Source organism: Rhipicephalus microplus, chromosome 5 (genome assembly GCF_043290135.1).
Source record: "Rhipicephalus microplus isolate Deutch F79 chromosome 5, USDA_Rmic, whole genome shotgun sequence".
NCBI classification, from domain to species: domain Eukaryota; kingdom Metazoa; phylum Arthropoda; class Arachnida; order Ixodida; family Ixodidae; genus Rhipicephalus; species Rhipicephalus microplus.
In genome coordinates, this window is record NC_134704.1 from 157,541,205 (window position 1) to 157,567,962 (window position 26,758).

At 44.8% G+C, this 26,758-nt stretch overlaps 1 protein-coding gene across 3 annotated transcripts in view; it reads left to right on the forward strand.

Annotated features, from left to right (window-relative positions):
* spg (dedicator of cytokinesis spg) overlaps positions 1–26,758 on the forward strand; it is a 212,128-nt gene that overhangs the window by 175,851 nt on the left and 9,519 nt on the right. For 2 of the 3 annotated variants that reach the window (XM_075896109.1, XM_075896110.1), the window contains exons 30-35: positions 2,208–2,471; positions 3,304–3,372; positions 6,484–6,614; positions 7,288–7,363; positions 7,980–8,042; positions 14,379–14,427. In XM_075896109.1, the coding sequence (XP_075752224.1) occupies positions 2,208–2,471; positions 3,304–3,372; positions 6,484–6,614; positions 7,288–7,363; positions 7,980–8,042; positions 14,379–14,427 (652 nt within the window). Of the gene's footprint in view, positions 1–2,207; positions 2,472–3,303; positions 3,373–6,483; positions 6,615–7,287; positions 7,364–7,979; positions 8,043–14,378; positions 14,428–20,678; positions 20,735–26,758 lie in introns of those variants that run through there. The other variant, XM_075896111.1, reaches the window with a different exon arrangement.

Consider the following 26,758-nt stretch of genomic DNA (forward strand, 5'->3'; position numbering starts at 1 on the left):
TCTAGCACATTCACGCTGTCCATTCTAGTTGCCATGTCGATCCCGGATGGTCCCCCACTTGTCACGCATGTCGATACACTCAACGACAGGAAACCATGCTCACACAACCATTTATTCTCCGTGCCACATCCCGACTACCCCCGTCCTGCTTTGCTCCTTCCCGCGCGCACCTTCACTGTTCACGTGACATTCGTGCACCACCTCGTTCCTCGACCGTCAACTACACACAGCCCCAGAGATCCGCACACAACCCCACTCGCGCGCCACCTCGTTCCTCGACCGTCAACTATATTCATCTCCCCGGCACTCACTCTCCTTCTCACAGTGTCAACTGTCCCGTTCACTTCAGAAGCGTGGCTTTCTCGTCACATTGAGGCACCACAGCGGATGCACTCTGCTGTAATGGGTAGCAACCTTGCACGCAGCTCCTGGATAAATCGGGCGAGTAGCATTTCCAGTTCGGGGTGCACTGTAGTCTGTCCACGAAATGAAGTTTTTTTTATTTATGCAAGATGTAATGCGCTGCTGTTGGCTCCTCCACTATCGGACGCTTTTCTCCGATGCACGGAATTCCCGTTGTGCCGCCAGGTTGCCGTGCGTGTGGGCATACTCAATAACGTTTTCCTCTAAGCGTATCATAAACTGCAGTCGAGTACCACTCATTTCTGAAAAAAATAGAAAAAAGAGAACAGCACACTGACAAAGATAATCGAAGCAAAATGGTGCTGCTGGTACACTGTATGCCTTGCCTTGCCCACCGGCGCCGCTACTGATGCTCACGATTGCAATAGAGACTTTCGACTTCAGCTGCCCATTGTTGTGAGACTTCCACATTTTTTTCTGCCAAAGACCAGTATATGAGATGACAATCGACTTCTCATCGCATTTAAAAACATTCACTCTATATACCGGTTTTAGAGTACTCACCAAAGCTCATAACGCAGCGTCCAACTGCCCGAGGCTTTCTTCTTCCCGGCAGCTCGGGTTGTTGAAGCGTAATTGCTCCATTAACGTGAACAACACCGGACAAAGTGAGAGCGCAGAGTATTGAGCAACTTGCTCAGTGTCTTGGTATGTGGTGTAGCCAGCTTTAGGAGGTCGTGTGGGAGACTGAAGACGGGTTTTGCAGCTAGCCAAAAAAACGCCCTGCTGTTTCTTTTCAGGCGTGTTGTTTGCACGGAAAAGCACATGGGCTTGCTCTTCATAGATTGGCGAAGTAGTCGCATCGCTCTCGAACGGCTGAAGACTTTCATACAGCGACATGGCGGTAGATACGTAGAGTGTTTTGTTTTGCCACTTTCAGTGGCGTGTGCCAACTCATTGACTGCGCTCGTACCCAGTGTCACGATCTTTCCCAGGACCGCGGGCGAGGGGAGGCTGAAGCACCCGTGCTCTAGTAAGAACGTCCCAACAACATGGCGATGTAAACAACTGACTGTTAGCTGTGCTCATCATTATTTATTCTTGGCTCGAGCCGAAGGTTGCATGCTGAACCATATGAGGCAGTGAAACACTTCTAGAAGGGGCACCACATGCTTGCACCATAAACTTCACCTTCTCCTCATTGACCGTTGCAGGGGGAGGGGTATTATAGGCTTCCGGCGTCGCTAGCGTTCATGGAGGACAACGAGAAAGATCGCCGAGCTCGCACACGTCTTACGCTTGCCCGCCACTAGGGGGCGAGCGTGGAGTAACTGTTTTTGGTTATCTGCCTCTGTGTGCTCTTTGAGGACCCCAGCTGCTCGCAGACACTGAGCCCACAGTATGTTTCTCTCGTGTCAACCATAGCGTCATTAGAGAATCTGTGCTAATGTATATCTTATCTATCTTGTGTCCTGCTTATTCGTCACGGTGGTCTAGTGGTTACAGTCTACGACTGCTGGCTCGAAGGTTTTAGGATCAAATCCTGGCTGCAGAAGCAGCATTTTGATCAAGGTGAAATGCCCGGGCACCACGTACTTTGACTTAGGTAGACATTACAAACTGCCGAGGGGTCGAAATTTAAAATTTTCGGAGCCTTCTACTGTGGCGTCCTTCATGGTAATATCATCATTTGGGGACATAAAACCCTAAGAACCATTATTATTATTTTGGCAGAAACTGCTTTGCTTAGCCAAGCAGTTTCTCCCAAGAATGCGCAAGCGCAAGTCTTCCTATCCTACTGCCAGCTCTGGCACATCTGCAATGTAAATGTGGGTGGCATGCAGGGTCTATGGCTTGAGCGGACAACATTGGAGACTGCGTCTGCTCTGCCGGGGCTGCTCCCTTGGGCCGAGGTGGTGGACCAACAGGCAGACTGGGTGCCCCCTCTGGTGCATGCGTGCGAAGCAGTTGAGGCTATGAGCAATGAGCTTCGCCGTCTTGTGGCAGTACACTCTCGGGAGCCCCACCGGCCTCTAGCGCCACTGAGCATGCGCCTAGCTGGTGCCATTGAAGCAGCCGTCAACGGGGGCCTGGCCAAGTACCATCAGGCGAGTCCTTCGTGGGTCTTTGCTGGGCTTGTGCAAATATCACTTTGTTGGTTTGAAACAAAGTGGACGTGAATCATATTTCGCATAGAAATATTTTGAATGGTAGCAGAATTTGAATTCTTGAAAGATTCAATCTATAGGCTGTAAAGTAAGCTAAATTGAAAATTTTGATGTCGAAAACAAGAGGTAGTGTGCAAGGTGCATCTTAATATCGGTTGATTGAATGTATAAAATAAAGTGGATTGACAGTGGGCAGGTGATCATAAAAGAAGCACTTATTTGGATCCCCATGGTAAAGGCGAGTATCTTTATCTAATCTGTGATGAGTATTTGCTGCTGTAGACTGAGGGTCATGCCTGAATGAGTAATGTCTTGTTTTTCAGACATTACTCACATGAGAAACTCGAGATAGTTGACACTGAAACCATGCTGTTGCTGTGAACTGCATTAGAACAAGACAGCACGACGTAGCAGTGTTGTGTAGTTAAATGCAAGGTGCCTGCAATATGCAGCGATGGGTATATCAGAATGTGTGAAGAATGATCATTAGATGATGTAGAAGCATCAACCATTAAATAGTTTTGTGTTTGTGCCCCTTCTATAAAGCAAATAATATATGTAACTAAGTAAACAAGTTTTTGTTGGTGTCCTTGCATCATGAAAAACATAATCGATCTAACCATTAAATTTGCTTTTTCATGATGCCTGAATATTCAGTCATTTGTGGGGCCTTGTTGATGTAGGAGAAATAACTCGGTGACTGTATTGATGGCATCTCGACAAAATTTGAACCCCTTGGTCAAAACCCTATCGCTATCACTCTGCTGTGCAGGCCTTCCTCAGTGGAGGTGATGCGTCAAGTGAAGGGCAAGCACGGCTGCGGTCATTGCTGCTGGAGCAGGTGAGTTGTTTGGTGAGTGGACTGTTGGAAATCACCTCTGCTTTGTGGACTAATATTTTTCGTCAGTATTTGTGTAGACAGTAAACATGTTCTCATATGCTTTGATTTGGCATCCTTGGAGGTAACAACATATAGCATTTGTGGATGAAGCTTGCACCTGCAGCTCCCGCAACTTGAACATACAGCTTTTATTTTCTCGTACAAACACATTCAAATTTATTTTTTTTCACGTACTGTAGAGCTCTGAAATTCCCCACTAAGTAGGATTCGCTCACTAGTATAGAAAGATTTCATTGATGTCGCTACTAACCAATTCGAACATATGTGTTGTTTTCTCGCTTATTGCTCTACTGTACAGTCGCGCCCGCTTATAACGAACCTGAGCGTGACGCGGCATCCGTTTGCTGTATCCCGAAACTTATAACAAATGAAACACAGCTTTTAAAAAAGGTTGCGCATGAAAACACAAACTTTTTATGCCCCCAAAAGTCCGTGATGCACGTGTTTGAATAGCAGAAGCGATAAGGAAGGTCTCGAGTTCATTTAAAACGGCAGGGCGCTCGTTCGCCATGGCCCGTGGCATAAGCTGCATGAGGCACTGACTCCAAAGTTTCGTCGTTCTCGCAATCCGATTCCTCCAAATCGCTCTCGTCAAATACTTCATTCACGATGCCCTAATCCGTCCACGATTTCGCAGTGTCGGCATCATCATCGGCCGTAACTAAATCATCGCAACAGATGTCCCACCCGCTCTCCCAGGTCGGAGTCGACGACGTGCTTTACAAATCGTCGCCGCAGTGGTCCTGTTCGGAAGCTTCATGCTCGCCATCGGGCCCGACGTCGACGAAGTCAGCCTCGCGAAAACAGTTTCGCGCCGCCCACGAAATATTCACCATGTCCACAGCTGCATACCGGGATGCCCGAAGCGGCGAGTTGGCTGCCAGGTGGTCAACAGCTATAAGCAAGCACTCCGCAACACGGCACTTAACGCGCGCATTACGCTCAAGCCAAGCGGTCACGCTTTCAGCGTTTTGTTGAGCGGCAGAAAAAAGCGTGCTAGTCCTCCCGTCGGCCATCATGACCGAACACGCACACCAAGAGGGAGCAAGACGCGCACACGCGACACACATGCCAGAACGCGTGGAACAGCTCTGTGCTCGTTTCCAGTCAGAAAACGAAACTAATTCGAGCCAGCGCGGCGGGCGTCGCGGAGCGGTGGAGACGGGCGAAGGGGTTGTGATTAAGAGAGGAGAGGAGACTGCGAGAAAAGTGCAAGGAGTTGCGATAAAGAGAGGGGAGGATGCGGCGGGAGGGCGACCTTGAAAACCAAAACACACGGGGAGGAGGCAGGTTGGGTAGCTTGCTTGGGCTGGCCCTACGTCATCTCCTGACGTTGATCTTCGATGACTGTGCAGCTCTGACCCACTGGACCTGCCCTACGCCACCTTATGACGCTCACAAGAGCTCTCGCAAGTGGTGCCCCATCCTCGGACTCCTGTGACCGTGTTTCCATCTTTCCTATCTCTCCTATCCCATCGATATGTCCTCGCTCGCTGGCCTAGCACATCTCTCTTTCTATATACCTTTACTTCTATCTTTTTAATCCCTCCTCACCCCCATTCCTTGTGAGCTACTGTTGAGGTGTCCCTCCATGAAGCAGACAGTTACGGGGCTCACTCTTTCTTTTCCCTCTCTTAAAATCACTTAGTAGTAGTTGAAAGGTCCACGAAACTCGCACGTAGAAAAACTTGGAAAGAGTGCATGGCCGCCTGAATCGGTTCGGTGCGCACGGCGGTGTTCGAAGAATCGGCGGCCGTGATCAAAAATCGTTTTGTTGTGCCAGCGGACTTGCATGGACTTGTGAACTTTGATATTTCGTGATTCATTCCACGCGAATGAACAGCCGTTTTCGCGCTTCCGCACGCGCACGGAAGGCATGCTGAGCCGAGTGCAAATTGAGCGAGAGCAAGTCCTAAACACGAAACGAATCGCAAATTATCAGAGTCAGTGGTTTAGTGTACGCGCGTGCACTAGACGCAGGCTATCAGATACAGTTGGTGGCCGACGATGTTGGAAAATGGTCTGGTCACTCCAGACCGGCGACGTCGACAGTACCAGCGATCAAAAACGGGGTAGGAGGCCGACCGGTTTTCGTAAGATCGAAGATCGGTGGCAGTGTGAAAACACGGGCCTCGTCTGGCGATGCGGAATGCTCAGAGTAGCGGTGGGGGGGGGGCAAAGGACGAAGGGGTGCGTAACAAAAGCGGTCAGGAAGAGCAGCAACTAGAGGGGCGGCAGGGTCGACGTTTAACAATAAGAATGTATGGGCAACTCGTCGATGCCTGATCAATGGTCGGAATTTATTTCCTGGGAGGTCGGCAGACTGCTGACTCCGTTCGCTGTAACCGATCAGCGGCGCTCGGAGACGTTCGTTGTAAGTGCGATTTTGTGCCATTGAATCAATGTATATTTTCATGGTCACGTGGATATTGTTCGTTTTAAGCGAAAGTTCGTTTTAAGTGGGGCCGTTATATGTGGGCTCGACTGTATTTCAGTTTTATATTGTTGTTTTTTTGCCCTGTTGCTTTCGTCCTGTATTACTGATCCACTCCTGCTATAGCCCTGTACTTGAACTGCAGTATAATCAAATAAATAAATAAATAGATAAATTTGATTTCACAGACACTTGTCGAGCACTCTAAGCAGATGTTGGTTTTGGGTAGATTTTAAACATAGAAAACAGTAAACAGATGTACAATATTTTATTCTCAAAGCTCTTTGATTGTAGGTACATATTTCGATTTTCTGTGATGGCTTCATTATTGTTAATCATATAGTGTAAACATTTAGAGCAGTGCAGTGTCCACGTCTCATTATGTGACATATCTGTCACTTATCTGGAGTCTGTAAACGTTCAATGATTGTGATATCTATGAAGATGGATTGTTTATTGCTTCTTGCTCTTGTGGGCAAATCGAGTTTCAGCTGTATTAGCCTAGCAAAGAAATGAGCCCTTCGGCCCATTTCCTTTAGTTTTGTGCATGTGTGTTGCATTTGTTCTGGGAGATCTGCTCCTTGTGCGAGCTCCATTCGTGCGGTGTCCCTTGTCAGGTGCATGTGCTGGAAGGTGGCCTCTCCCTGCATGGGCGGCTGGCTCCATCAGACTTGGGACCTCTGCAGAAGCGGCTCGTCGAGCGCTTGGGTCAGCTTCAGCAAGCTGTGCGTGGTGCATCTGCGCATGGGTGCGTATCGTATACTTTTTTTCCTTTTTTCTTTCTTTGTCTTAACCTGCAGCAAGCTAACTGCCGTAAGGCACCTTATCGAGCTCATAATTTTTGCTGTGATGCTCTTAAAGTAGGGACATACAGTAAATGTTTTACAATAAAATCTTCAACAGTGAAGCTGTTAGTCGAGTCGTTCATGCCCGGTATTCATCGAAAATCTTAGATTGGTTGTGGGAGTTAGCCACAGGAGGCGGGTAAATCCCACTACTGATAGGTGCCACTCCTCACACTGCTCCAACTGCACATTACTACCCCAACTCACCACTATGCCCGCTTCATTCTACTTCTTTCACGTCGCTGCACTTCACCAGCCTTGCCGTTTCATCAGTGTTCACCAAGTGAACGTGGTTAAATTTTTGTTTTATTTTTAAGAGATGGCAGAAGTAGAAGCAGATGCAATGTTGCAGAACGATAGTATGTTGAAGTGTGATTGTTTGTTGTGAAGCGAGGAATATTTAGGAGGTGAGACTCCACTATTTGAGGCAACGAGATAATGTTACTCTGCCAGAGCGCCGAAACATGCTAAGAGCATATGGTGGTGAACAAAAAACACGGGGCTGCTTTGGTTGTAGAGGGATCCAGTAATGTATGTTGCTCTGGTCCATTGTTGAGTGACAGTTGTCTCTTTCAGCTCCCCACGACCAGGTTCCGCTTGTAGCAGCAGTAGATCATCAACATCATCAAGTGGACTTCTGCCTCCAACACATGTGAGTGTCAAGAAAAATTGGTTTCATTTCGTGTGGTGGGGTTATGTGAGCTTACCTAACAATGACTCAATCGCTGCGTGCATTCTTCCATCAAACATGCTGTCTTGCACTTGATTCTAGCAACATAGTCATCCACTTGCCAGCACTTATCGACATATCTCGCATTCACTGACACTGGGAGTCACTTTGATACCTATGCCTGCTCGATGTCACCATGAACTTTTTTTTGTTCATGCCACTTAATGATTATGTTCAGTCTACAATATAGTGGACGAGAAAGTGCGCTTTCTTGTAGCTCCACTAGCAGAGCATCGAACATGTAATTCGAAGGTTGTGAGTTAGGATTCCCTCCACACAAAAAAGTGATTTTTCATCTAGAATGATTTTTTCAATTTGAGAGACTATCATTACTTTAGTACGGCTAAAAAACCGTAAATAATGTCCCTCTTCCTTGCCTTGGCTAAGTTATCCGTTGGCTTTTTTAGTTGCAGTATGGTAGAGTGTGACAGCTGCTCCCCAGACAGGCGGCGGATAATGTCCGACATTGGGAGCAAGCATTTTTAGGTCTTAATTGCTGTGACTGCTAGGGCTAAAGACACACTGCTATCTTTCACAGGATGAGTCGTGGGATGGAGCAACCAGTAGCAGCTCTTCCAGCACACTGGCCGACCAGCAGCAGGTACGTAAAACTCTGGTAAAAGTTGAGTAAGAAGATGAGCCCACACTTTTGTGCAAACCGAGATTTTACAAATTACTAGCTGAAGTGTAGCTACATTTTGAAAATATTTAAGAAATACAGGTTATATTGATACAAGTCATCAGATGCTCCATCACAAAATTCGTAGCAGGCTCTGGCAGGAGTCTCATTTTATTGTCTCGGTCTTTTTTTGTGCCAGCAGTGCAACTTTACTTTCTTGACACTGCGTATAAGCATGGCTCATTATACTGAAATTTGGGGTGTGCAAATGTTTGAAATTACAAATATGAGCTGAAGATTTTCATTATTAGAAGCATATTAGATTGAAGAAATGCATATCCAGATTTTTGTAATTATTCGGCCATGGTTGAGTATGCAGTTAGTGAGGCAGATAGCCAGACAAATTAAAATGTTCAGACAGCTAGTGGCTTATGAATGCTACACATTGTTGTTTTCAAAGTGATATATTTCTAATAAGACATACCCATAAAGTTACATCGTACTCCGCCATGTTGTGACTGGGGGACTTTGTCAGGACCTAGAGCCATCCAAGTCTCAGGGGGAAGACAAGCAGAGGAGCTGAAGCTGGTTACAGAAACTTTTTTGATACTATTTTACATGTGGGAGGTAGCGTGATCTCAACAAGAAGGAAGAAAACTTCTTGGAGCGTCTTGCGACGTGTTTGATGCCCTGGTCTTCTTAACATTCCCTGCAAGGAAAAACAGTTAAAACCAGGACAGTTAAATGAAATTGTCGTCTTCATTTTCGCCCCCGAAGAGGGAAAGCCAAACACCACCTTTTTTCTTAGCCAGGAAAGAGGGAAGAGGCACGCGTAGTTTGTCTCACAGCGAGGGAGAAACACACACAGTACACAACAAAACTAGCACAGTGCGATGACGGGGAGTCTAACGTGCAGAGATGACTCATCGTGGAGGCATCGCTGCCGGGCAGGCCACGGTGTGCTGATAATAAAGATTTTAAATGCGTCGTGGAAAGTGATAAACACCCCCGAAGATGATTACCTAGCGCTTGGTTCACTGTCTGTTGCATTTTGAGGACCCAAGATAGGGGACCACTCTTTTTAGGCAGCCCAGACAGCAAATAGTTTCTTCTAGGTAATCTGTCAGTCGTGCATGTCCAAAGGGTTTCTGGCGAGGCGAGCCGATGGCACTAAAGAGTTTGCAGTACCACTGCTGTGCTGTCGCTGATTCTGGACACCTCAGGAAGTGCTGCAAACCCAGAGCAAGCCAGGATAGATATAGCCAAAATCATTCCATGCATCCAAGCGGCACCAAGACATGGTGCCGATCACAACAGCTGTTACTGTGGACTGCTGTTCAGTACTTATTTATCCAGTAAAACCTCAATCATAAAAATCTTGTTGGGTAACGAAACATATTCGTATCATTCGAATTTTGTATCTACAGAAAACGCGAAAAATCAGCAACAAAGGAAAGCTGTTGTGCATATTAAGTTATTCCATCTCGGCGCCGCAGCAGTCTCATGAACAGGTCTGAATGATTCCTAGTAAAGTTTCTAGACCGCAGCGATCATGGTTGTGCTTGTAAATATATGGCATGTGTGCAGACCGAGATGCATTGCGACCCGCGACAGCTAGCAGCACCTTTGTAGTACACTTTACGTGTGACTTTGAAGTGCTGCAGGAAAAGGGACATAAAGACTGCTTTGCTCAGAATAGATGAAGACCAGAAAATGTTAGAATTGCTGTCCTTTGTTGTTGTTTTCTTATCACAACGATGGGGGGTGGGATGTTTTCTGCTAGTTTAATGGCCGTGCCCACACTGGGGGGGGGGGGGCATTTTCTTAAAATTTGATTCTCCCATGCAAATTAGACTTGGCAAATGTGGGCGTCTCCAACAACCGTGCAGGTTGAATTTACGAGGCCTAGCTTCTTCTTTTAAGACTGTGCCTTTCCTCTTTCGATCGTCATCCAGCTTTCATAGGGAGCGTGATTTGGAGAGCGTTGCAGGCAGACGTAAGCACATTACAGTATTATCAGTGCATCTGAAAAAAAAAAAAAGGGCGAAGCCAACATGATTTGCTATCTCAACATGAAGGCACGCAAGAGCATTTGGGCTTCCAAGGTTTCCAGGTATATGATATTTACTCGCATAATCTACACACTTGCATAATAGGCGCACTTTGAACTTGGCCGTATTCAGAAACAACTCTACCCCCCAGCGGTACAGTTGGAACATGGTCCCCATGCCCTGAAGAAAAAAAAAAGGCAAATCGATGAACAAATGAAAAAATTCGAAGTACAACGACCTAACCAACGTGTTTGTTGAAACAAAACTTGCAAAAAAAAAAAGCGTTCATGATCGAAAAAACAAAAAAAAAATTAAACTGCTGTTGCATTAGTTACTGATACCCCCCCAAATTGCCGCGCTCCTTGGAGGTCACGTTTGCAATGCCGGGGGCTCGATCGCCATCACCATCATTAGAGAAAAAGAAAGAAATGCCATTTTGCAAATGGTGTGCGTATGTTGTGGTCGTGTATTCAACTTTTGTTCCAGCACGGGGAAGTATGCCAGCTACACAACTGGATTTAAACTGAAGGCAGTGCAGTACGGGCTGGAGCATGACAACCGAGCTGCAAGTAGCCGTTTCGATGTTGGAGATACTAGTTATCGGTACTGGAGGGATCACGAAGACAAACTTAAGGCGACGATGAAGATACAACGGGCTTTCCGCGGTGCCAAGACCGGCGGGTACCCGAACGTCAAAGAGCAACTAGTCCGTTATATAAGGGAGCTACGACAAGACGGCTGTGCTGTCTCATTGGATATTGTGCAGACTGAGGTGCGTAAAATAGCCCGAGCACAGCGCATCGAAGCAAAAGCGCTCAAAGCCAGCTCCGGATGGACAACTTGTTTCATGCGGCGCCATGGCCTCGCAATGCGAAGGCGGACCACCTTGTGCCAGCGCTTGGCCGCAGCATATGAGGCCAAAGAGGTGGACTTGCACCGTTTCGTTATAAAGCTCCGACAGCAGAAAGACTTCATTTTGTGCAAGATCGGCAACGCTGATCAGATCCCCCTTTGCTTTGATATGCCGGGGAACACTACAGTGGAGGAGAAAGGTGCACGGAGCGTCATTGTCAGAACGTCTGGCACTGATAAACAACGATACACCGTAATGCTGCCGGTGACAGCGGATGGGCGCAAGCTACCGCCTTACATATTTTTAAACGTAAGACGCTCCCAAAGAAAAATTTCCCTCAAGGCACCTATGTCAGAGTCGAAAAAAAATGCTGGATAAGTGCGGAACTCATGGGGTATTGGGTGAAAACAGTCTGGGGTCGGCGGCCCGGTGGTCTGTTGTTGCCGTCCATGCACGTCCTGGACAGTTTTCGTGGGCACCTAGTAGACCGCGTACGAGATGAGCTAAAAAAGCTGGGCACAGGTCTGGCAGTGATTTCGGGCAGCCTCACATCGATACTGCAGCCCTTGTACGTGTCCTTGAATAAGCCTTTCAAGGACAATTTTCGAAGGCTGTACATCACCTGGATGGCTGGAGAACAACATCAGCTGACTCCAGGTGGTAAGATTAGGAGGCCACCTGTGGAAATGCCGTGCGGGTGGATCTCGGAAACGTGACAGGCGATCTCTGATGACATTGTCAGGAAAAGCTTCAGGAATACGGGTATCTCGAACGCACTGGATGCAAGTGAGGACGACATGTTGTGGGGTGCGGATAGTTTTGACACCGAAGACGAATCCTCCTTCGGCGAGAATGAATTTGTGCTCTCCGACTCGGTCTCGGAATACAAAAAAGTAGAAACACCTACGACATTTGTGCAAATAAATTTCACTTGTGTGTGTGTGTGTGTGTGTGCAGTTGATGGCTCTTGCTTGTTCATTGAAAGGTATGTTTGTTTTATGCTGAATTAATTGGTAAACAATCAAGTCGCCATTTATTTGACAAGTGTGCAGACTTAAAAATTTTTGGAAATTTTACCCCAGGTAATTGGCGCACCCCTAACTACTTCAAGCTGGATTTTCTGAAAAAAAAAAGAAGTGCGCCTATTATGCAAGTGAATACCGTAATCTTGGAAGACACCATGCCAGTTTGTCAATTCTGCCAAACTGGCAGCGCAGTCCAAATATCCGTGCATGAGCTATTGCTGCTGATCGCGATTGCAGTATTTTCCGTGGTAGCGCGGGCAGCAACCGTTCAAACCTGCACTTCAGCGTAAGTTCTTATAAAATTTCTTGGGCTGAAAAACGATTCGCAACAACAGTACTTTGTTACATCGCCGGATAATCGGCCTTGCCCGGGAACGCAGAAAAATTCGTAGCACTTGCCAGTCCTTTGAGCCACGATTGTGCCACCGAGGTTCTATTGCAAGTGTGTTCCCAGCAATAGGCTATACAAACACCGCATGCATGACCTTTGTCTAAATCCTTTGGCATCGTTGGTGCAGATTTCATTGAATCGTCAGTGTACCTGAAGAGTAAGTTGACCAAAAAATCCTACATCGCACTGTTCACTTGTGCAGTGGTATATGTTTTGGGCTCAGCGGCAGACAGTCTCTCCTTCAGTGATATGCTGTGGCAATGCTCTGTGCGTTGAACATATTCCACGCGAACTTTGTATGTGCATGTCACCTAAACCTAGCAGACGGCAAAATAGGCACCGTTGCCTTTAACAGCATTTTTGTTTCTTGAAAATGCGCCTGCAGCAATTTATAGGCTGGGAGTGTTAAAAACAGTGAACACAGTGCACTCTAGGAGAAGAGAAAAACGAGGAATGGCACGTGGCACAAGGAGCTGGGTTCTTTTTTTGCTGAAGTAAACAGCAGAATTCAGATGCACTGCCGATCTTGCCAGGCGTATTTGTCCTTGAAACCCGGTTCATCTACGAGTGAAGTCTTTGGATTTTACAACCATTGCACTCTATCTCAGCATGTTCGGCATGCCGGGGCAACAAGGTTTTTTTTCTACCAAGTTTTATTACACAGGTGTCTTATATAGCTTATGTTGTATGCAGAATAGTAACTGTTGAAAGTGTAACCTAATGTTGGAAATGAAAATGGGAGTGTGTGAGCAGGAGGAAACTGCAGAAGTGAGAAGGTATTTCACCTCCATCTGTGTGTTTACCTGGTGAACACCTCCAGCAGTCATTTTTTCTGCAAAACTTGCAATTTGTGCATCACCAAGAGGATCTTAAAGGTTCTGCAGCCTACTGGCATGCAGTTTCATTATTTGTTGCAATTGTTCTATAACAGTAATGAAAGCTAATCTCACTTCTTGTTTTGGAACTCTTTAAACAGACAAACAAAACGATTTTTCACGTATTATTAAAGTACACTTTCACATTCCTGAAAACACTACCTTTACTGTGACACGAGGCTTGGTAAGCGAGAAAACGGGCCAAAAATAAATGCACGTGGAGTCGCCACCTTGAGGTTCCCGCAGCAAACGTTGTGACGTAAGAAATATTGAAGGCATTTACTGCATCCTACATAGCTTTCACTTTGTAACAGTGAAGTACGTTGTCATCTGTGGGTGCCATAAACCTAGCATGCGAAGTTTCGGAAAATTTCGTTGAGCCAATGCCTGCAAATGCCAAAAATGCGTTTTTAAGTTCCTTACATCATGTATGTTGATCTTGGGCGCGAAATTTAAAGACTAGGCTTCAAACTTCATTTTATCTGCTAATAATCAACCTATGATAGTGAAACATAGATCATTAGAGTCCTTAGAGTGCTATTTATCAATCTAAATGAAGTCATTGTTTCTCTTCAGTGTTTCTTCAACTACACAGAGGAACTGAAGAATAGGATAGGGTTAGGTGGAGCCACGTAATCAAGAAATTTTCTGGCATAAAATAGATAAATTGCACAGATCAGGATGGAGATGACTGGGAGAGGTCTTAGTTCGGCACTGGACACAAGATAGACTGATGAAGATGATGATGGCAACATATTGGATAATTGATTAGACAGTCAAGGACAGTTTGTTGCCTTACTAGTAGTTTATTCATATTTGAAGATTTCAATACTCATGCACGCTTGATTGAGGCTAAACATAATGCTCTTTGCTCATGATGATATAAAAAGTTAGATTCTTCATTACCCTTAGACTTTTGTTAGATTGAAGTTTGTTATAGTGATGTTTAAGTACATCCATTGTACTATAATTTAACTTTGCAGTTGTCACTTATTTCAAGCTTAGCTCTGTGCACTTAGGGAAGAGTTAGTTTACATTGTAAACAATACGTGTAGGTGCACATAACTAGAGTGAGCTTACAACACATCTCATTGTGCACCCATGCACTGCCATTCTCATACAGCTGGAAGGATCCACAGCTGATGGCACGCCACCACCACTTCCACCACGAGGTAAGCACGTATTTTCATCATGCTAAGGGTTGGCATTTTTTGTAGTCTTTTCCTGGAATCTTTTTCAGCCATCAGTAGTAATCACATGTCACGTCCAGGGTTTTCCTTGTACACAGCTCAACAGATAGGCAATAAAATGCTTTGTGCTTGAAGGCTGCTGATATTTAAACACAAGAAGTCCTTGTTAACACTGAAACACACCAATCGGGACCTTTAGAGGGTGCTTTGAAAGCCTGGTGCAGTGCCATTTGCGTTGTGGCGGGCACGAAACGTTGAGAGTCTTAGCAGACAGCAGCGCTTCATCGCTTTGATAGCTATTGTGGCACCAAGCTCCCATGCCCGGCCCGTTGGGCTTCTGGCAAGATTGAAAGATATCCTAAAGGGACATTCTTTACCACCACAAATGGGAAAACCTGCACGAAAGTGGCCAACTTTTCCACATTAGTGAGCGCCTTGCTGTCCATCATCAGTACTGATGGCTAAATGCGTGCATCAGGTGTGCGTAATGCTAGATACTTACTTCATAACTGTCCAGGCAAGCTGTTATTCTTTCAGACTTTGAATATTATTGGTGCGTGCCCACTACCTGCATACTTGCAAAATACTCGGAGCATTTATAAACTGATGGCTCCACGGCCACTCGCCGTGAAACTTCATTGTAAGTGGCCGGGCGGCGTGCTCGTTTATTGTGGCTTCGTGCCACAGAGGTTTTCAGCCACCGAGTCTCGTAAAGTGCTTTGCTTGAAATTGTCATGGCACCATCATTGCTCATCATGATTGTAGTCTTTACTTCACCGCTTGTACAGCTCATGCTAAGAGCTTGAGGCGAAGACGAGAAAGAGAACGTGCTACGATTGCGTCCAGAGAGGACGTCGCAGCCCCGTTTCATTTTTCGCTTCACCTTGTAAAGTGGCAGCGATGACGGCATGGTCTCTCTCATTCACTAAAGCCACTTGCCTTGTTTGCGTTACTTTCTGAAACAAACACTGACATGAACATCGGTTGCTACAGCATTCACAAAGTTTCGTTTTTACCCTTTAGTTCTGCTACTCTGTGCCCTGTGTCATTTTTTCTGAACGTGCGAATTGCTTACCAATCAACAAAAAGAAAAAAAAAAAAACTTCAGAATGAAGCATTGCGAAGGATGAAATTCACCTTATTACGTCCGATTGTTCTTTCCTTTAGGGCTACCCCACTGGGTTTCAGCCACGGAGCGTTTGTGAGGCCATATGCGATTTACTAAGCGAGACGAAACGAATTGAATGCAAAGGTTATCTATATCAAGCATTTTCTTCAACAATAGTCTTATTTTTCTGTGAATGAAGCTAACTACTTATTTAAAAAACGATCTATTGCTGAACATTCTGAGATTATAAACAAATTTATTTATATAACAAGGCACCACCCATTTCGTGCCCCACGGTAGGTTGTGCCAGTTTATAAAGGTCAACCAACCAACATCTTGGCTTGATCATAACAAGTCTGCATAGTGCTGCTGGGTGGCCAGTTGTGTTTATGATAATATGCTACATAACTCAGTTTGCTCCTTAGGTGACGGTACCATCAACCCAGCAAAGCATTATTTGACCTTGCATTGCATTCATCAAAACTGCGAAGGGTAGATGGCAAGTAAATAATTATTAAGGTTCATTAAAATGTTCCACCAGCTTTGAGCTGACTTATACCGGCGTCACAAGGACACTTTTGAAGGGCCATCATGTTGACGGCTGTCACGCTGCTACACGGCAGTTTTCAATGGTCGTTCATTAGTTAAGGTATTTCTCGCTAAAGATGGGTGGTGCTAGAAATATTTGTTTTTCGTTTTTGTGTCTTCGTAAGGAAAATAATTATATACACTTAAAAGCACACATCTGTCTGCTATTTTTGTGTGAAGATTACAATAAAGTGTTTCTACATACTTAATAATGCATGTTTGGCTTTTAGGTTTTAAGCAGCAAAACTGGCAATGTTGTCTGTGCATGAGCAGGTGTGGCTGCCGTTTTTTTGTGGTTGTATTTGTGCAGTGTGTGGTTTGTGTTTACACGTTTCGGAGGCCGCTGCAACTTGTTTTGCAAGCTACTCTCGTCATGAGCAACCAAGAAGCATAATTTCGAGATGAGAAGGCTGCGATGGTTTTTTACATGGTTGCGATCATGCAGATTGATGCTGGATTTAAAACGGCAAAGAAGGAAGCCGATGCCATTAAAGAAAAGCTGCAGCTGGTAAAAAATTTGATGACAACCATGGATGCGGTGATCAAATGCAGCGTAGACAGAGAAAGCTTGTCTTTCTCTTGCCAATTGCGTTAGTCGGAAGAGACCATGTCACTGCATGGCGAGAGGTTTTTCAAACGGGCGTTCAGCGTTACCAGGCGGTCCTCCCACAAGTCAATGACGAACACTGCTTCTCACTAACCCCAGAGCTGATGTGGTGCTCGCGCAGCTTTTTTCTTTATTGTCGGTAAAGCGTTATTCATTTTGCACAAAACGTGCAAAAGGAGTAACTTCACAAACACACTTAAGAAGCGGGGCACAACTTAACAATGCTGCGCGCAATATGGCGTCAGAAACAGACTGGGAATAATGAGCAGGGGGAGCCAGCATGTTGCTGTTGTCGAGAGTATGAGCTGTTCCTACATTCCAAATGGCACAAACACTTTATTGAATAATTTATAATAACGCCCATGCATGCTACTTTTAAAACCTAATGGTGCAACTTTTCTTTGTCTTATCAGGGGTTCGAGCACACTGAGAATGAGAGAACGTGTTTGCGCTGTTTCTGCTTCCATCGCTCAATAGCCATCGAAGTTTCAATGATGGTGTTGAGTGCTCCGTTCACTCTATAGACAATTGACTCGATGGCCTTCGAAATCGCCCGTGTGACTTCTCGTCCTTGTTACTTGAGTCGATCGACCATCAGTTCAAAAGCGTACAAAACGCCTGTGTGACACCGATATTAAAATGCCTTGTGTAGGTTTCTTTTCTAACAAGCTCTATGGCAGCAGGAACATCACACTAGATCATTGCACTTGCACAGGTGGTGTCTCAGACCAATTCGAGCATGCAGCGGCAGAATGCGAGACACCAGAGGCAGCCAGAACCAAATACGTTTTACGTCGCTCAGCCCTGATTCACTTATTTCGTTGCCCGATAAAGCAGGGATAAGACGAGAAACTTCAAAACGTCATTCCTGCAGGACACGATGTGTACCTGTTGGTACAATCGACTACGCAGCAGGTCATGATTCTGATAAACTACGTGCTAGCAGGCGTTGGGAGAGCATTTGGCTCTGCTCGGGTTCTCAACTGTCTGCTCTGACAGCTGCGCAGCGGCATGCCAGTCGCAGTGCATGGAGTGTGCAGCACCTAACTATGCACTGATTTTCCCATATAAACTTGTGTCTGCTGATTTGTTTCGCTACAACCAACAAACCAAATGAATTCTGTGCCACGGATTTTGCCTAATAAACCAGCTTCAATGATTTCAGTTGTTTCGCTTCAACCAACAAACCAAGTGAATGCTGTGCCACAGATTTTGCCTAATAAACCAGCTTCAATGATTTCAGTTTCTTTTAATCCAAGTGGAATAACTTCTGGCTCTCTCGCACGAGCATGAGATAGCACCTGTTGGCTTAACCAAGGAGCATTCCGAAATTATGAGGAGCATAGTGCCTGGCATGGTGGCAGAGTAGATGCTCCTCTGTTTTCTTGTGTGCGTGTGCCTTTACACTGTGAAATGCTGTCTTGTGTAAACCAGTGTGTCTTCATTGCAACGAAGTACCTGCTGCTCTAGCCGCATGGCAGATAGTTGTTAGTGTGAAACATTTTACCTTCGTATTTCACATTGGCACTGTACTGGGATGTGCTGCACAGGTGTTTTTCATGAGTGTCCGCGCATTGAGCTTTATTCATGCTCACTTCTATTCAGACATTGCATGAGTCTGTCATGAATGTTGTTTAGCCTACATGGTTCCATCGAGTTGCTTTCTCTGTGCAAGCAATGTGAATGTGAAACAATTCTGCACAATGAAGGCTAAACTGAACAGTGGCATGTAATTTTTCAGCTGTTACCAATTTAAGACAAGCACTGCGTTTGAAATGGAAATGCACTATGCATGTTGCCGAGCAGATAGTTGAAGATGCTTATAGGAGTGTTGGTGATGAATTGTACTACAGTTGAATCTCGCTACAACGAAACTGACGGGGCACTGAAAAAATTTCGTTGAAGCGAAAATTTCGTTGTCGTGAAGTCGAAAAAATATACCTGATCTGAGCTAGCAAAACAAAAGAAGGTTTATTCTCAAAAGTAAAAAAATATCCACTACTTCCTATTCTTTCACAGCAGCGTCACACTGTGATTCTCACCCACACATAGCGAGGCCATGGTGAGAAGCATGCTGAAACAATGCCTAAAACCGCCTTGGTGAGCGAACCAAACAGTTGCATTAACTTGTTAACACCAGAAGCTGTTCATCGTCAAAAGTATCTGACAAAGCCGAGATGGAGGCAGCGTATCGTGGAGCGGCGACTTTTTCATTATTCTATGCCATTCTTATCATCCATAACTCGTGGCTAGCTGATTTTGTTGATAATGCAGACAAACAGCCGCTCTGATTAGTTACCACACTGGCCAAGCATTAAAATAATGATAAGCATTGAATCGGAAAAGGCATTGTTTTGTGGTTGCGCCGAGCAGCTGCGTGAAAGAAACCATCAACTGAGCGACTTAACTTCAGCTTCGGGTCATCTGCGGCTCAAAAGCAGCAGTTGCAAAAGCAGGGCAGTCTCACTGTCATCACTATTGAGCAATGGGGGCACCCATGCTTGCTGAACAGCGGCGGTTTCTGGTGGTGCCAACGCATGTTTTAGACTTCATTGGCGCGTTTTCAGGCTCTGAAAATGCATCAAAATGTTAAAGATTGGGTTTACTGCATAGAAATAAGTATCTGAGCTTGGCATTGCATTGTAAAATTTCGTTGAAGCGGGACGATCAAAGAAAAAGTGTTCATTGTGGCAACAATATTTATTCATTGACTCCTATGGACTGCTGACGGGGAATCGTGAATTTTTCGTTGTAGCAGAAATTTCGCTGAAGTGGCATTCGATGTAGCGGAGTTCAATTGTACTGCTCTTCTCAATAAATGCAAGCCTGTCTGCATGCATTTCCACTGCATATCCGAATAGATATTTCTGCATTCGTACCAACTTTCTATTGTTTAGCAGTATTTAGTGCTGGAAAGGTTGCAGGTTTTTTGTAACACAAGTGCCACAAGCCAAACTGCCGGTTCGGGGGTGCAATTAACTTTTACTCATCGAAAAAATCGCAGCTTTTCCACAAAGATGAAAATTACGAGAAGAATGGCGAGCAGATCAAAACGCGCCACGTGTTTCTCACGCACAATTGACGCACAAAACGTACTCACAGATACAGATGAACACGAATAAGCGTCTCAGTTATTACTTCGCTGTGTCTGAGAAGGCCACCGTTTTCACAAACAGGGACTGTGCAGCAAGTGCAGTGACGTTTGTGGGCCCGGTAACTACAACAAAATCCTTCCGGTGAAAGCCCAAGACATACAATTCTCCCCAGCGCGAAATAAGCAGCCGCACGCATTGTGTCCAGGCCCCCCCTCTTCGCAGGGCAAAGTGCGCGTGATAGATGATAGTGCATGCCGCCGCGTTGCGACAATCTACCAATGCTGAAGTTCCTCTGCACGCTCATTGCGCCATCTTGCTGGTGATGTTTAAAACACGACCGTTCCTACAAGATGGCCATCACCAGCGGTAAGTGGTAGATATAAATAGCTTGCTTTTGAAAGTTGAAGGAGGTGCTTCTTCGTGACCCAGTGGCTAATGCCTCGTTCTCACAAGCAAGAGGTTGCATGTTCGATTCCATGCGCGAGAGTCTTTTTTTGGATTGTTTTTCTTTTTTGCATCTTTATATATATGAATACGTATACATATACGGTGAATGATGGTTGCGTCGACGGCGATGCCAGTGGCAAAATCCAGTCGAGAGTGTCCGTATAATTGCTATTGCAATAAAATTATTGTGGATGTGCAGCAAATGGTAGGCACACCATGAGCAACTGCAATGTAGCAGGGTGGTGTGGCTCTCATTACCACTGTGTTTCAAACAGACCTGTACAGATTACAAGAAAATGTGAGCAGCTTCGGTCGCAGTTAGGTCTGTGAAAAAGATATGTGGCTGCAGACATCAATTAATGCTCAAAAAAGTTACTAATTATTGCAGGGGCCTTGAGCTTATCTCTGGCAGCTGGGGCAGCAAAGTGAAAAGGTGGGTAGTTATAGCTGTAAATTGTCAGAAAACGTTACCATTTTAAAAAAGCTTTTTGCATATCTCATATGCAGGTCATTTTGAAAGAGAAGGATATCGATGTCCATGTAACCTGTCGAAGCTGATCTTCGAAACAAAATCTGGACACTGATTCTGAAATATTGTTTTTGTTTCACAACCATATTTCAGCACATGGTGATTACATGAGGTGCCTAACGACAACAGTACTTTAGACCAGCCATCTCTGTGTAGCCCACAAACATAATTGTTGGTAAACTAAAGTAATGTGGGCAAAGACAGTCATGTCTGGACTGCGTGCTTGAGTTCCCTGAATTATCAGAAGCAGCTAATTACATTTAATGTAGTTTTCTGCCAGGTTTATTTGTTGAGCATTTCTTTGTCTACCGTCACCAGAAGTCTCAGTTAAAAGCCTCAGTTAAAAGCCTCAGTTAAAATGGCTTGCACATGAAATATTGCCTAGATTGCCTTGCAGCGGATACACCAGACACCTCATGCCTAGTAATCAAATGTCTTACCTAGTACTACGCTATGGGGGTGTCTTCAACATTTGCCATGTGGTGCAGTTATATAAATTTCTGGAACAAAGTGGACAACATTGAAGTACTTGTTTATTGAAAATCTGGTCTAGTAGTTAAAAAACATAAAGTTTAGGAGAACTAGAAAAGGTAGGTTTATTGGCAGGTGAATGCTGTGCAATAGGAATGAAAAATAAACGGATCTTTATGTTTGCCCACACGTTTTCTTCAAGACAAATCACATTAGGGCTAAGGCTGACTTCAGGGATAAGTAAGCTGTACGATTCTAACAACCTTTGAGTGTCTTCAATGCTGTTCACTGTGTGCTTACAGGAGGTTTTGAGGGCCCTCAATTCGGAACAGTTAGGGATAAGAGTTGATGGAAAGTACCTCAGCAACCTGTGATATTGACCCGTGTCTGCGTGTGAATGACAACGATGATGTGGGGATTTAGCGCACACCAGGTAGTGGGCCTCTGGCTTGACTCGAGAACAAAGAAGACAATCTTGCGGCTCAGCTGTTGAGAACACGCTGCTTTCGCTGCCTCAAGGCGTACTTGTGCTTTGTTCGCGTTGTACTGCGACAATATGCTGATGACATTTCGCTGATGAGTTACTCAGCAGATGAATTGCAACTCATGATAACTGAATGGGACAAGAAAATCATAACTGAATTGCACAAGAAAATCAAAAGAGTAGGCCTGAAATTTAATATGCGTAAAACCAGAGTAACAGTCTCGGGAGAGAATAGCACTTTGCAATAGGTGGCGATACACTGAAAATTGTGAAAGGGGCGCTAAAGTAAAAAAAAGTTCACGTCGGAGTGAAAGCTCAACGTATGACATCTAAAACGACAATATTATCAACAACAGTGCCCTACCTATCGAGAAGTTAAGGTAAATGTACAAGAACACATGCACTGCAGTAGGACATTCTCAATATGATCCTGATGACATCAGACGGACCGCCTACAATTAATCACTAGTGATCGATCTAGCTGCACTAAATAAAAAACCTTGCATCAAGAGATGCAATTTTATTGCATCAAGAGATGCAATAAAATGCTGCTTGTTTGTTTCTGTTTGATTCATAAAAAAAAAAAAAAGAACCGCCGAACGTTACTATGGGGAATGTTGCGAGGGGTTCGAAATTCAGTTTTCTCGTAGTTGCATGGGACAGGTAGTGCCATCTAGCGCAGTGCAGTTGACCCAAAAGCGTCTGCAATCTTGGCACCAATGACGGCAAATTGTTCAATGATCGTTGTTGCTGTGGTGGCTCTCGCTGCTTTTTGTCTGTTGCTGCTTGTGCAGTAAAGCCGGGGAACGTTGTGCACGACAACAGTGACGGGAGTTGGTCCGGTTGGTCCGCTCATTGAGGCGGGTAATCTCAAGTACGTAGCCCGATGCGGACCATTAAAATGTGATTTTATTTTAAAATAGGCCCTTCCTTGGCACAAAAGTAACAATATGAGGTTTCTGGACCACTATTTCAGCAATCAATGTTGATTTAATAGTTGCCTTTAGTGTACCTTTAAAGAATACGACTACCTGGGACAGGTAGTAATGCTGAACTATGTTGTAGGCCCGTGTGCTCAAATTTGGGTGCACGTTAGCCCCAGGTGGTCGAAACTTCCGGAGCCCTCCACTACGGCGTCTCTCATAATCATATGGTGGTTTGGGGCGTTAAGCCCCACATATCAATCAATGCTGAACTTTGAGAGTTAACTGGGTGGAGCGCATTCGGCATGCATTCTCAAATCACGAATAGTAGTCTACCACCATCGCTCAAGAGCAAGGTATATTACAGCTGCATCTTACTGATGCTTACCTGCGGAGCAAAAACCTGAAGGCTTTTAAGATGGACTTGACTTAAATTGAGGACGATGCAGTGAGCAATGGAAAGGAAAATGATAGGTATGACTTTAAATACTGGAAGAGAGAAGAGCAAATCTGAGAACAAGCTGGGGTTAAAAATATCGTAGTCGAAATCAAAAACCGAAATGGACAGTGGCAGGGCACGTACTGCATAAACAGGATAATTGCTGGTGATTAAGAGTAATTGACTGGATTCCAAAAGAAAGCAAATGTAGGAGGGGAAGCCAAAAAATTGGGTGCACAGATAAGAAATTTGTGGGTATGACGTGGCAGCAGCTAGCACAGGATCAGGGTGATTGGCAGAACATGGAAGAAATCTTTGTTCTTAAGTCATGGTGATGATGATGATGATGATGATGATGATGATGAGTGTCTTGAAGAAAATGCAAAGAACAAAGTCACGCAAGCATGGTGTAGAACATAGTTTTATTTCATCGATTCAGAGCTTTGAGAATGTGAGATGTTCAATTTTTTTTTTTGCTAGCTGTAGTGAGAATCTTTTGAAGTGGGTCAAGAATCAAGATTGATCAGGCAATAGTGGTGAAAAAAAGAATAGATACAAAAGAGTATGAGTACTACAATACATTCATAAGCTTTCAACTGACTTGAGCAATGTTGGCAAGAATGGCGGCCAAAAGTATCAACATGCCATCCATTGACAAGCACCTGCTGCAGTGTGCATGCACCTCCCGTAGAATCGTTGGCCCTTCATGTAGTTTGCTCTGACACTGTTACGGCGCTCATCGCCAAAACAAAAATTGGGTGTTGCTTTCTTTGCTCTATGAAATTTGTGCAGTTTTTTTTTTGTTTTGTAGTGGCTGCGACAGAGGCATTTCTAGCACCGAGCTCGCATTATTATATATGCCGGTTGATAAGCATAACCATGCACAGCTAGCATCGCAAAATCTGATGAAGTGAAGCACACAAATATGTTTTCTCAGCTCAGCTTGCCTTTGTTGGGTTAGTTCAAGTTGAACCTAATTGAGCCTAGTTAAGTCAGTGTAAGTGTAGCCGAATCTAATCAAGCCTAATTGAGCATGGTATTACCTAATAAAGCATGGCTTAAGTTTAATTGAGCCTCAGTTGAGCTTGCTGTTTTTATGTTAAGCGTAGTATAGCTTCGATGTGCCCAGATGAGTCTGCAAAAGTGCACATACAGCCAAATCTAATTAAGCATAGTTGATCATGCTATCATTTAATTTAGCCATGCAAAATTAGCCTGAATAAGGCCAACTCTATCACAGCCTATTAATTTAAGTGGACTTCCCCATGAGTTTAGAGAAATCAAACCCAGGAAGATATTAATTACCCCTCACAGACTTTATACTATATAGGCTCTTTTATGACTAATTTTGTCAGTTAAGACATACTAATTATAGCTGATTAATTCATGGTATAACCAATCAAACACCCAAGATACTGGAGTATCATGTGACATAAATGGGCTAATAATGCAAAGCTGAAGTAACTAGGCAGCACCAAGGTAAACATGTATAAATCTAAACATGGTTAATCATGGCATCATTAAACTAATCTGATTTAATGAGGTGTAGTTAAGAACTTTGCATTAGATGCAATTAAATTTATTGAAGTCAAATTTCTGAGCTGAGAATCTAAGCCGAGGAAGATAATAATTACTGCTGACTGTCTAGTCTCATTAAGCAAAAGAAATCTAAGTAGCCTTAAAGCTAATTATAATTATTGCCTAATAACTTGCACAACATTGAAGTTCACCCCAGATGCTCGAGCTTGATGTCACAGAATTATGCAAATTATACCTCGCTACGCCTCATTGAGATATCTGTTGCTATGTAGGTCGGTCGCTCTTCAGAGTAAGTGTGTTTAGTGCAGAGTAATTATTCACACAAACTTACACTGCAAAAAAGCAGCCTGTGAAATTCTAGTTTTGTTTTGTCTGCAGATGCGCAACAAATTATTTAGTTTATGAGAATGGGAAACCTGGCAAATTATGCGCCATCAAGAAACAGCAATGATGGCCCGAGGATGCCCCTTCACCTTTAGCGCCGTGCAGCTTGCATTGACACAGGCAAACTGAACTGAGGAAACTTAATTTTGTGTGCTTGGCTTCATCAGCTTTTGCGATGCTCGCGACACTAAGTTGTGCAAGTCAACCGGTATACATAACGACACTGAATCCCGCCCTTTCGTAGCCGCTAGGTTAAAAGAAAAAAAAACAGCACAAATTCGATGAAGCAAAGTTGCTCCCACCTGTTGCGTTGGCTATGAGTGCCGTAACCGCGTCAGAGCAAACGGCATGAGGAGCTGACCAATACGACAGGACTCACATGCGCACCACAGCAGGCGTTTCATCGTTCGATGGTGCGTCGATGCTTACGGCCATGCGATCTTGTGATCTGTACACTTTTTTTCACGCCTGTGCATGCCAAGAACACAGCATAACTGCGCATTAATTGTGCCGCATATACGCATTAACCACCAGCTACAAATTTGCAGCTCCTGACATGTGTCATCATTGGCAATAAAGGAACAAATCATTGCCACAGCAAATATTGCCTTAGCCCTGCCGCGGTGGTCTAGTGGCTAAGGTACTCGGCTGCTGACCCGCAGGGCGCGGGTTCAAATCCTGGCTGCGGCGGCTGCATTTCCCATGGAGGCGGAAATGTTGTAGGTTCGTGTGCTCAGATTTGGGTGCACGTTAAGGAACCCCAGGTGGTCTAAATTACCGGAGCCCTCCACTACGGCGTCTCTCATAATCATATGGTGGTTTTGGGACGTTAAACCCCACATATCAATCGAAGCAAATATTGCCTTATGTGCCCACCACATACTAATTTCTTTTTTTTTTCTTTAAAGTTGAGAGATTCTGGCGCTTGGACGACCGTCCGATAGCGCGTGGTGGTAACGACAATGCCAAGGAGCATGTCGAAACTACTGTGGCGTCCGGGATGCGCACTGACTGACATAGCTACAGAACTGACATAGTAATCGACTATCCATAATAAGTGTGTACTGTGGTTTGCTACTAAGTGAAAACAGCTCTTTTTGAAACTTGGTACGGTTGCAGCAAGCCGATCATCAACTGGCTGATTGCGTGGAGGGCTTTGCCTACTTGGCTTACGCCGTGACTTTCGATTTGCTTGCTGTAGAATGTGCCCACTCCTCTTCAGATCGTGCATAGTTGTGGCGAGTGGCTTGCTAGCTTAAGACAGCAATGTTGAGCTTTCTGCAAGTGATGTGCCCTTCTCGGTGCTCTAGCAGGCCTGGCAGTGGAGGAAGGCACATTTGGGTCGTCACTTAAAGGGCCACTCACCAGGTTTGACAATTTTGAGCTGACAAGCGCAATGCGTAGACGAGGCGTTCATGATCACATCTGCCAAATTTTGCAACGCTACGGGCCGCGGAAATGGGTCAAAATTTTAGATGAAAGCTGCTCCCCCTCCCTTCTGCCGGCGCACGCGTAGGGAATGAGGGCATGACGTAGGCGTAGGAATGGCCCTACGTACACGGCAATGCAGTGATGTTGGTCCTCTATGTAGACGAGTCTGCTCTGACGTTATCAACAGTATACCACGTGACATGGCAAAAAGTATTTAACACAACATGCGTAGTTTATGTATTTGTTGCTTTAAGAGATGAATAAAACT